Source organism: Canis lupus, chromosome 1, assembly GCF_003254725.2.
Source record: "Canis lupus dingo isolate Sandy chromosome 1, ASM325472v2, whole genome shotgun sequence".
Taxonomy (NCBI): domain Eukaryota; kingdom Metazoa; phylum Chordata; class Mammalia; order Carnivora; family Canidae; genus Canis; species Canis lupus.
In genome coordinates, this window is record NC_064243.1 from 48,513,453 (window position 1) to 48,525,463 (window position 12,011).

Here is a 12,011-nt window from a genome sequence, read left to right on the forward strand (position 1 = left end):
TCTAGGCAGAAATTTCCAATAGGAAGCCATTAACCCTTGAGGGTAATGAGATAGCATTTGAATGGCAGCCTTTGTTGGGTGTAAGTGGCCTTGGGTGGGGGCTTGGAGGCCAACTCCTAAGGAGAAGGGGACACAGGAAAGAATTATAGTATAGCCCATGCAGCATTGCAGCTCATTCCTTGGGAAGTTCCCATACCCTGACAGGAGTGCTGGCAGCCTAGGGCATGGCCAGCTTATGTGCAGCTCGGACACTGTCCCCTCCTACCCCCCAGTGACCCAGCAGAGCAATTTTGTGAGAATGCCTCTTTCTTGACCTGTGACCACCTGAAACTCACCCCAGGTGGAGAATGCTTGCACAGAGGCAGAGGCGGGTGATGGCGGGGCTAACTGTCTGGAGAGGATAGAAACAGACCCAGACAAACTCTACTTAAGTTTAGCCAGTGGCTTGAATTTTGAGATTTGGATGGCTTCACCATTTGGCTTCTTTGAGCTGATGGAGAAAAAATGTGATTCACAATTGTATTCAGTGACCATCTAGTGCCCTTATAAGCTCATTGGCATGTACGCATGTGAATTTGACCATTTAGTCTGAATGAAATGATGCTTTGTTGTGATCAAAATACTGGAATATGCCTGAGGGTCTGGGGACAACTGTAGGGAACTCAGGTTTAGCTGAGGCTGGGGAGAGGTGAGCAGAGCACACACTGAGCCGAGTGGCCTCGCTTGTCCCTCTGATCCTTAGGAGACTGCGGGCAGTGAGGGCCAGGATGCTCCAGTCATGAACCAGAGCTGCCCCAGGCAATCTGAGTCTCTACTTGTGTACATCCTCAGCGCGAGTACGTGACAGGACACGTTGGGCATGGGGGTGTAGCCCTGTAACGTGGGGAATGCGTCATGACAGGGGAAGATGGATTGGGTTTTGAGGAATGTGAGCCAGGGATAGAGTCTGGAGAGCCCTGGCTGCTCTCAATCCCCCAAAGGACCCGGGACATCTGCTTGCCTTGGTGTTTCTCTCTGACGTGAGGACAGTGCTGTGTGGCTTCCCTGTGGTGGGGTCAGAGGTTCTGTTTGCTCCATCAGAGTTCTTTCAGCTCTGTGGAGTGTTTTTTAAGTTTAAAGACTCCAAAGAGGGGCACCTGGGAGGCTCAGTGGTTGATCATCTGCCTTTGGCTCAGGTCGTGATCCTGGGGTCCCGGGACTGAGGCCCACATCGGGCTCCCCATGGGGGGCCTGCTTCTCCCTCTGCCTATGTCTCTACCTCTCTTTCTAGGTCTCTCATGAATAAATAAATAAAATCTTAAAAAAAAAAAAAAAGACTCCAAAGACCTAGACTCCCAGACCTAGGTTTTATTTTTTTAAGCAGTTATCCACAGAGAGCCATGCCAACTGTGGAAAACACTTTTATTGAACCCCACTCATATTGTGAAATGTCAGAAGAGGAGCCAGGCCATTATTTTAAGACTCAGACTGTGTCAACCCAGCCCCAATCTTCCAGGTGGAAAATGCAGTCAACCAGCCATATGTAGGTTTTACTTGTATCAGTTTTACCTTACACCATTGCAAAACAACCTGTACTTGCCCTATTTTTGTTGTTGTTGTTGTTATTGTTTGTTTTTGAAGGGAGCGTCATGATTATTTGGCAAATATAATTCCATCCATTTGACAAATTATTAAAAGTTGGCTGGGCGTTCCAGTGTTTTGCCCATGTGTTGCCAACCATCTGGATATTTCTACATTTGTGATTATTCCTCTGCTGTCTGGTATCTTATAGACAATAGCTGGATTTTTCCACCTTTCCTTGGAATTACAGTCTCCACGACGTAGATCACGTTGATTCCTACCCTCTCATTTACATCCTTACCTTTTCTGGTTTATCGATTGGATTTTTGGTCAAACACTCATGGTTGCAGTGAGATCTGTGTTTTCTTCATTTCAGAGTCTGGGAAGTATTTGGCGGTTTCCAGTGGAAAGTAAAACTTGAATTTCAAACAAAGACAAAGTAGGGAGACTTACATAAACATGAAGGTTTTGTTGCATTAAAGAGAAATCCTGAGTATACTTAAGAAATAATTTTAGAATTTTGGGGATTTTAAGGGACTAGTTTATTTCAAAAGCTCTTAACATTCCTTTGGGGGGTTTCCTTCTTAACCAAGGTTGTCCGCTCTTGCTCCTCAGCATTGACTGCCAGACTGGGTGGGCTGCATGGAGCACTCAGCTAGGAATGGCAGTCATCCCTGGCTGGTATTTGCCTTAGTTTCTTTGGGTGTGTCTGCACACTGGCAGCCTGTTGTAACTTAAATGTACTGATTACTGGGGTAGCTTCAAAAAGTTATTTTTGACTTTCAGAGAAGATCTTAATTAATCAATCAAGGTTTGATGGCAATGGGCAGAAACCCAACTTTAGCTCATTTAAATCCCAGAATTCATTGCTTTGTGGAGCTGTACATTGGGCAGTGCAGGGGTTAAGCTGGCCTTAAGGGTTAAGCCCTAGAACCAGGGCTCTAACTGCCTGTGGACTTTCTCTCTGTCTCTGGTTTCTTCTCCATGTGACATGAGAGCTGTCACCAGCAATTCTAGGATGCTCCCTTCACAGCCTCATGACTGGAAAGCAGAGGCGGTGCCCAAGGTCTAGCTCCAGTTAGAATGATTCCAGTGAAGTCTCCAAGCCATCCAAGCTCACATGAACAGAAGTCTGTTGCCAAAATTGGAGGAGGCTTCATTGGATAGACAAAAATAATGTGTCCTTTATACTGCACATTTTGGATTTGCTGCTTCACAGAGACTTTAAGGTCTTGGGGCTCTTTGAGAATATAGGCAAGTGGAAGACTTTGGATTTTATTATTTTGACTTCAGGGAATTCCAAAGAATTCACACCCATTCCAGTGAAGGATGGTGGGGGCTGCAGTTGCCGAGGGAGTCCTGACTCCATCTGGGCACTTGATGAATCTCCTCTGGCCGGTGCTAGACAAAACAGGAAGCTAGAGTGGAAGGAAACTTAGACTTTAATTTCTTTAGATTGTAAGCTGTAAGACCAGGAAAGCTTCACTCTTGGACTCTGAATTTTCCTTGGGAATTTCAAAATGAGAAGGACTTCAAATTGGAACATTTTTATAGTGCTGGTGTTGTATTATCAGAATATGTGTATGAAATCATTTCATCTCATTGCTTAAACTCTGGTGGGCTATTTTGGAGAGCATGGACCAGACAAAATATGGGATTGGGAAAGGACATGTAGGGGTGAATTTTCAGCCTAAAGGGCAGTGTGGCTTTGGAGTTGGCTAAAGAATAAGCCTTCCTCATTTCAGAGCCTTTTGGGGGCTGGAGGGGTCCCCCCATCTGTAACCCCAGGAGGATAATAGTGGGACAGTGATTAGTACTGGGGAGACCCATGAAGGTGGGCAAGTGGTCATGATCCTCACTCTGAAGAGGCAGCCACAACTTGACCTCAGGTTAATGGTCATGCCCACTGGGGCCAGGGAATAGCCTTCCAGAGATGTTCAGGGGATTTCCATTTTCTTCTTCTCATGTTTGGCTTCTGGTATCTGTCCTTATCCTGTCCTCCTTGAGGCTTGCTATATCTGAGGAGTGAGTGGTTAGAGCCCAGTCCCCATTGGTCTACTTTCCCTACTCCATGGCATTAATGGGTTAGGAGACATAGACATGTGAGTCTCCTCTTCGGGTCTGCCTTCCTGCAGGAAGGCTGCACTAGGCTCCATTCCTGCTTCCACGTGGGAAGGCACTGGGTTGTGGCTCAGGCCTGTTGCTCTCTCCCCACCTGTGAGGCAGCGACCCTGAGGGGATCTGCTCCATAGGCTCAGCTCTCCCCTCTGGGTTCACCCGAGGGCCTGGAAGTGAAGAGGACAGGGAGATAGGAAGCATGGGGATGGTCACACATTAGATCCATCCTCTCTAATGTAACCTTACCAATAATAAACCCGATACTTTGATTTTTCACCTATAGGGGGAGTAAACAGAAGTCACTATGTTATGTTTTAAAAGTAAAATGAAACAAAGAAACAAACAAAAACAACGCTATGGATCCAGATAGATCCAGTTAGTGTTTTGAGTCGTCTTCAAAGCATGATTTCTCTATATGTCCATTTTGAATTACTTTTACCATTGATTCATTTTATCAGCTGATTCTGAATCTTCCTTCCCTTTATTCTGAGAAATAGCCCTTCATGGAATTCCCTTTCTAGGAAAATATGTATTTTTAATTGTCATGGATATGCCTATACACTTAAGGATGGGCAGTGATGTCTGAACCAAGGTAGTGAGAAGTGAGACTCTGAGTTTCACCTTAAACATGTTCCATTTGGAACTCACATGAGACTATCTAATAGGCAGTAGGGACTGTTGGTCTGGGATGGTGAAGCCAGTGCTGGACATGTGGCAGTCATTGGTTTTCCTAGTAGCCAAGGGCTATGTAGCATCCCACATTCCCCTCCCCAAGGCCATCCTGGGATGGAGCTTCTTTTTTTCCTTGGAACCCAGGCCAGTTTTTTTTTTTTTTTTTTTCAGAGCATTTACACCTCTCAGGGGACTGAGGGAGGTTTGGCAGTGAGATATGAGTCCTTGAACTGATCTGTACCTAAAGTGAGACTAAATTGTACCTTTAGACACAGTGGACACTACTCCTTTTGCTTGATCTTCCTAGTCTTTAGAGACATTTGGATTGGAAATCCTGGTTGACCTTATGAGTCTGAAATCTAACATCTTTTTCTTCAGTCCATCAGCCATTTAAGTGAGCACCAGGTGTGTGGTCAATATCTGGTGTCAAGAAAGATGCCAGAGTGGGAAGGTGAGCAAGGGGCAGATGAGATATTATGCCTCTGTCCACTGGGAGAAATGGGCCCTGCAGATGGTGGGCAGGCCAGCCTGGTCCTGGGAACCTAGTTGTGGCATCCTGAGGGCATTTGTCAGTCCTGGAGAATCCCTTGAGGTCACTCTGCAGAAGCTGAAGACCTTCCAAGGGCAGACATCCTAGAGCCATTGGAATTTTGGTATCCATCTTTGAGCAGAAATGGATCCATACTTTGACCTTTGAACCAAACTGGCCTCCAAGAGCCCATTTGGATAAAACCTAAAGTTTGGAGCTGGACCAGAATAACAGCTCTAGGTGAGGACTCTGTCCTTGATGTCTGTTCCCACACAAGCCAGTAGAGGTCTCATAGGAGCTGTGGCTCAGAAATGTCTGGCTGGGCAGTTGCCGGGTATCTGAAAGATCACCAAAATACTACTGTCACTTGAAACCTGTCAAAATATTCTTGAATCTAGATAATCTTTACTGGCATGAACTATGGAAGTGACTTTGTCATGGTATGAAATTGCTGGAGTCATAGCATACTCTTCTAGCTTCCATCTGCTCCATTCAAAGACGCCTTGAATGGTGAGAAATGGGAAAAGACATGGACAGGAAATTCTTTTTACCTAACCTAAAATTACTTAGGCTGCAGCTTAAGCTCATTTCCTCATTTTGCATCCTGGGGAGAAGGAAAAAAACAGTTTATCAAGTCCCTAACATGTCGTGTAGGCTCCGTGAGGCTACCTCCCAGCATTCCCCCTCTTGGGCCATAGAATTCCTATTGTATTGACTTATGGGTTTGTCCTTTTTCTTTTTTAGAGAAGCAGTTCATGGGATATATAGCTTTTTTTTTTTTTTAAAGATTTTATTTATTTATTTATGAGAACACACAGAGAGGAGAGAGAGAGAGAGGCAGAGACACAGGCAGAGGGAGAAGCAGTCTCCATGCAGGGAGCCCGACATGGGACTCGATCCTGGGTCTCCAGGATCACGCCCTGAGCTGTAGGCGGCACTAAACCGCTGAGCCACCGGGGCTGCCCCATGGGATATATAGCTTTAAAGGATGTACCTGGTATCATCTTTATCAGACAAGAATATGAAAAACTATTACACAAGGTTGTGTGCTGCATTTCTCTAGCAGAGAGGGCGGTCTGTTCTAAGTTTCTAAGAACAGTTAGACTAAATCAGGAATCACTCGGTCATATTTCACCCTTATGCTCCCAGAATACTGATTCCACAACACAGAACCAGAAGGCCATCTGCAGACCCAGAGACCAATTTCACAGCTTTTCTGCCTTTACTTTACATTTAAGGAATGAAATCAGGAGAACTAGAAAACAATCATCAGGAGTAGAACGTGCTGTCACATTTCTAGTCCCAAGAAGAAGCTTTCTGTCAAGTAATCCAAGTGCATGCACATTGATTTGTGCTTGCCCAGATAGATGCTGGTTTGATGAGTTTGCTCAGAGCTCAGGCATGAGGGGCTCTGGGTGGGGCCGGCAAGGCAGCAGACTGCTTTCTATCCAGGCCCCCTCTTCTTCTCTGCCTCTAGTTCTTTCTGAGTGGGACGCAGATGATATTCACTAGAAAGCATCAAAAATGACATCACTGTGAAATAGCAAAGCTGATGACAATCCAGGGAGTGGAAATATCTGCTAATCAAGCCAACATATGACCCAGTTTGCCTGTGCTGGGGAAAGGGTAGGAGGAAGCGTCCTGGTAGATTGGCCTAAGGCCTTAGGAAAACCTTAAATTCAGGACAGATCTTAAGGAGAGTAACCCTAAGGCTGCTTTGTAAGTGATTTCCGGGTCTCCCAAAGGCCTTTGTGCTAAAGAATCACCTTCGTTAGGAGACTCTCTAAGGCTTCAAATGTCACTACTAGAAAAGTCATTTGGTCATAGGTTTTGTCATAGGAATGCAAATGCCCCTGAAAGAGCACCTCGTCCACTTCTTCCATTCTTTCTGGAGAGAGGGGAGGATGAGAGAACCTAACACAAGCTGCCCTGAGTGTGTGTGGGGTGGGGGGGCAGGAGTGCTCCCCAGGGAGGAAAGTGGTGTGGTGGAGAAGATGGTAAACACAACTATGGAGGCTTCACAGTTTGTTTCAGAAGGGTGGTGGCTTTCTAATTAATTTTCTTTTTTTTTCTTTTTTTCTTTTTTTTCCTAATTAATTTTCAATGGCAATGATCACAGGTCATGTCTGAGCAGGGGTGGGTTCTGAGGGTCCGTAAGCTGGGTTGTGGGGAGCGGCAGGGAAAGCCGGGCTTTGGAACTGGACAAAGCAGGGTTTGCATTTGGCTCCTGCCCGGGTGCAGCTGTGTGACTCTGGGTGAACCCTAACCTCCTTGCTCCCAGCCTTCTTTCCTCTTCTGTAGTATGGAGTTCGAAAATGACCCCTCCCAGGTTGTGTGTATTCTGAGCACCTCATGTCATGTAGGGTTTGGTGCTTGGATCAGTGGGCAGTGGATGGTGGGCACTCCAAAGCCCCCTCTGCCTGCCCACTGTCCTCTCCCATTTAAAGTAGTTGCACACCATATGGCCTTTCTCTCAGCAGACAAATGTTGGCTCAGGCAATTATCAAGTGAAGACACAGTGATGGTGCTTGATCATTGGCAGTGGGAGAACAAACAAATTTGTGCATGGACCCAGTTGGAAGCTCTGATCGTGTCAGCACAGTGAAATGAGAATCATTGGGTTTTGGCAACCTGGAGGTCCTTCCCTCTTGCACTTTATTTTGTGCATCTTAACTGGAGCTCCTTGGAGGTTTTGAGTGTCTCCCCATATGCGGGGCTTGTATTCAGATACAACCGTCTGAATGTGGACTCTCATGCGAGTTGGAAGTTCTTTTATGCTGCGTCCAAGGATAGATGCAAAGCAGAGCTGGGAAGAGCAATGAAGATATTTATCAACTGTTCTTCTTCTCAGATGATCAGTAATGAAAGTCCGTTGTTTTCAGGCCCAGGCAGTTGTGTACTGATGGAATCTCGAGCACCCAAGAAAAAAACATAACGGTGCGGGGGTGTCACAGGCCTCTTGTTTTAGCTGTCCATCTGGGAACTAACTTTTCTTAAGGAAGATTTGGAATCGAACTGTAAAGAAAAACGTTGTTCACGTAGTCATTCATTTATTTTCTTCCTTGGGAGCATCCCCCCAACCAGGAGCATCCCTTTGTAGTTTGAGGGGACCCTACTTTGCTCTTGCACACCTTGTCAGTGTGAAATATTGGGTTCCTGGGATTGAGTGCTGCTACTGGGGAAAGAGGGATCACAGCTAGAAAAAGCTAGTCAGATGGAAGGGAAGGAGGAGAGGTTTTTGTAGTGAAGCCTTGAGAGAAATAAAGGGAACCAAGAGAAGCGACCGACCCCCAGTCCTCTGTCTAAGTAAGTCCTGGCAGGTTTCTTGTGGGTGAGGAGGGGGTACATGAGAATTATTGTAGAGAGTAGCCACGATTGCTAGTAAGTGCCCAGAAAATCACCAACATGCTGCACGTACAGTCTCCTCAGCTCCACATTTCACATAAAGTGCTAGGTTTCTGGTCTATGATTTCTCCCATTGTGGGTTTATGGGACCCTCATTCCTGGAATTGGGGAGGGGAAGCTTTGGAGGTTTTGGTTCGTGCCCATAGTCTGACAACATGCTTTTATCTCCAAAACAGGCACCCCTTTCTTTACTGCTTTGAAATGATCAGGTTCATTCTCTTCTTTTTCATTTCTTAGATTTCTTTGAGTGGAGTTGCACGTGTTCTCTCCTCTTCTCATCCGTTTACTCCTGAGGTAGTGGGACAGTCTGGGGAGGAATGAGTGATGCATGCTAGCATCATCTGTGGTCAGAATTTTCACCTGGTATTAAGGTCACATACTAACCAATCCACGTGTTGTCACAAAACCCTCCTTCCTCTTCTTCCATGAGGTTCCAAATTCATTTTTCTTCATGCTACTCAGTTTAAAGGTTTCTGGGTTTTTAAGATTACTTTTCTCTTTCCTGAGAGTGTCTTGCATCATTGAATAAACAGTTTCAGATCCAGATTTGCCTAAAATTTGACTGTTATGTGAACGTTTAGCGTATATTTATACTATGTAATGTTGTGGGATCCATTACAATGTGAGCTGAGAGATGTTGTTTGACAAATGTTATGTTTTTTTGGGTCATTTTTGAAAGTCATGAATACTTTTATGGAACCTCATAACTGAAGATTAAAATATAATTGTGTTTCTTAATAACTTGTTTTTCTTCTTCTGGGACCAAATATGGAAACATTTAAATTAGCTATGTGCAGATAAACCAGAGGCTTATCTTCCTTTTAAGGTGTTGGTGATCTTGGCTTGTTTTCTTTGTGGAAATGAATGCTTCTGTTATCTCACCTTGGATGCAGTGGATAGTTGTCCTCATCATGACAATTTTACATTGTTCTTCTTGGAGCTATTTTAAATATTGTCTAACTGTACCATATAGAACACTAAGAGCTTATTTGATATATGAATGCCTCTGGAGAATATGTCACATTCTGAATTCGTTATTCCTGCACTAGCAAGGCAGCATAATCAAGCCAGAGAATGCCTAGAGTTTGTTTTGATTTGTTTCACTTTTGTTTTAAATTTACCACCCACAGTTATCCAAAATACATAAAAGCTTGTGGGTTTGGTATGTTTGTTTTGCTCTTATACTGTAACGATGTTCAAACATGACTGTACTTAAAGTCTTTTGGACCAGACAAAAGTCATTTGCTCTTTTGATAATAATATCAGAGAACATTGGAAAAAAAAATTCCTTTTCTCAGTCTGCCATTCCCATAAGTTGATAGTTGCGCTGTTTGCATAGCTGACCACCCACTGAAGCCAAGGCACGTGAAACTGCTGTCCACTAAAATGGGCCTGAAAGTCACGTGGGACCCACCCAAAGATGCTACCAGTAGACCTGTGGAGCATTACAACATTGCCTATGGGAAGTCACTGAAAAGTCTTAAATACATCAAGGTGAATGCCGAGACGCACTCCTTCCTTATTGAGGATGTGGGTAAGTGACACTCTGGTCTTGTTCCCAGTCAGAACTAACTGTACACCGACATTCTCAGTCCCTTTCGTAGGTAGGATGGCTGTTTGTGAAACACAGTGTGGCCAGGCTCCAGGGACCTCATGTTTTTTTGGGGGAACAGGTAACCAAGGTCATGAGGCTGTTGCTTAACCTTTATCTTGCCTCTGGGCTTCCTCATTCTGCACTTGAACTCAGGTATTTCTGGATAGCTCTTCAAATGGATGGAGGAGGCCCTTTTTTGGTTTCTGAATGTGCTTTTGGAAGACATGTTGGTCCTTTGTTGTATAGAAACTTGACTACTTTGCAGCCTAATCTTGAGAGTTCTAATTTATAAACCAATCAGAGATTACTCAAATAATATGTCCCCTTGAGGGTGTGTGTGATATGTCATGCTTAGCCACATCTGGTTCAAAGATGTGATGTTCTCCCCATTAAATTTGATCCCGGGAGTCTGTAATACTTAAAATTTTACCTAAATATATTATAAGTGCAGGTGTAGGTGGTTTTGAATTTAGCCTTGAGCTTCCCCTATCTTTTGCTTTTTTGATCCTATGAGCCTGAAATTCCATTTATTCTACAGTCCAACCTCATAATGGATCATAAGGAAGTAACAGGTCAGCATTATGACAACGAGGTCTCCATGTGCCAGGTTAGCATTTTGCTGCCTCCCTTTAGTGGATCAAAATCAACTCATGGCTCCTCAGATTCTTGGCCATGGTCTACACACATTTCTTCTCCACCTCCTGCATTGTAACGTTAGGCTTTCTGAGGAACGGAGCAGAAAGTATATGGAAGGGACATAAAGGAAGCCAGATTTCCTTTTTCATAGTTCCAGCTAAACATACATTCCTCTGAATCTTTTCTACATTAGTATGACCCTACAAAGTCTGACAGTGAGGTTAAATGGAGATTCTGTTGGATCAAAGGCATGAGCAGGGTCATCTTTGCTAGTTCAAACCTGAGGTTGTTCCCATTGCTGCAGAGAAGAAAAACAGGCAAAAAGAGAGCCCTAGAACTCACTGAAAATCAAATAGTGTATTCCAAGTAACTCACTGATGAGTTAATGGGAATCAGAGACATGTGGATTAAATTTCTTTGAAATACGAATAGCCTCAGAATGAAGAGAGAAAGCGCCTGGCGAAACATGATTTTGCATTCTGTCTGACTCTAGAGAGGGTTTCCCAGTTAGTCTGGCAGGCTGTGCCAAACCCTAAATGCCACCAGGCCCTGCCGCAGTAGACAGAAGTCCTACTGGCCTCGAGCACAGCAGGGTTGGTAGCTGGCATTACTATGTCCCTGTTGCTGGGCCTCTGGCCAGAGAACCGAAGTTCCATTACAGGAACACTCCTCACCTTGAGAAATGTACATGACCCGTCTTGCCTCTTATCTCTCCAACATCCATCCCATCTAATTCCTGCAAATGCTCACCTTCACTCCAAGCAATTGGCACCTTTACTCACCTTTCACAGTGATTCATTTTGAGGAAAATCAGCACTATTGGATTTTCACTTTCTGTAGCTACAAACTCAGGATGCATTCACCTGATAATGTGGCCTCTTGGCTTCCCTTCCTGTCCCACTGACTTCAGGAGCTCAGCCAAAGAGACCATGGCTGTTTGACCTTGACCCCTAGATGCAAATAAAAAAGTGAAGCCCAGTTATTTCAGAATTAGCATGTCCAAGGTTCCAACAGTTGTTTCTCTAGATTTTTGTTGAAATGGTCAAAGACAACATGGAGACCTAGTAAAGGGAGTAGTTTACTGCCAGAAGGGGAAAATTTCATGAAGCTTTATGTGTTGTGATGAGATGTCCCATGTGCTAAATTTTATAAGTTACACTGACATTTTCATACTGTTTTTTTTTTTTTTTTTTTTTTTTTTGAGGTTTCTGTGTGGAACTTCCAGGGGAAGATATTATTTGCAGTTACCAATGCTATCGGCTAAAACACCTAGTTAGTGGACAGTGTGTTCCTATTTCCTACATTAATTTCACATTAAGAAGCTCAAAAGCCTTTTCTGTTGACTATGAATTCAGGTTTATTAGATATGCCATGTACTTTGTACTTTGCTAAATAAATTCCGTGTTCTCTGGGTCAGGTGTATTTTCGTTGCATGAGAGGCATGTTAGTGATATTGATTAAACAAAGTGAGAGAGCTGTAGTTAGACTTGTCACTTA

The 12,011-nt window shown here is 44.2% G+C and overlaps 1 protein-coding gene across 1 annotated transcript in view; it reads left to right on the top strand.

Annotated features, from left to right (window-relative positions):
- The window catches only part of FNDC1 (fibronectin type III domain containing 1), a 100,887-nt gene that overhangs the window by 16,416 nt on the left and 72,460 nt on the right, over positions 1-12,011 (top strand). Inside the window, exon 2 of the mRNA XM_025422664.3 lies at positions 9,624-9,818. Coding sequence (XP_025278449.3) covers positions 9,624-9,818 — 195 coding nt within the window. The remainder of the gene's footprint in view (positions 1-9,623; positions 9,819-12,011) is intronic.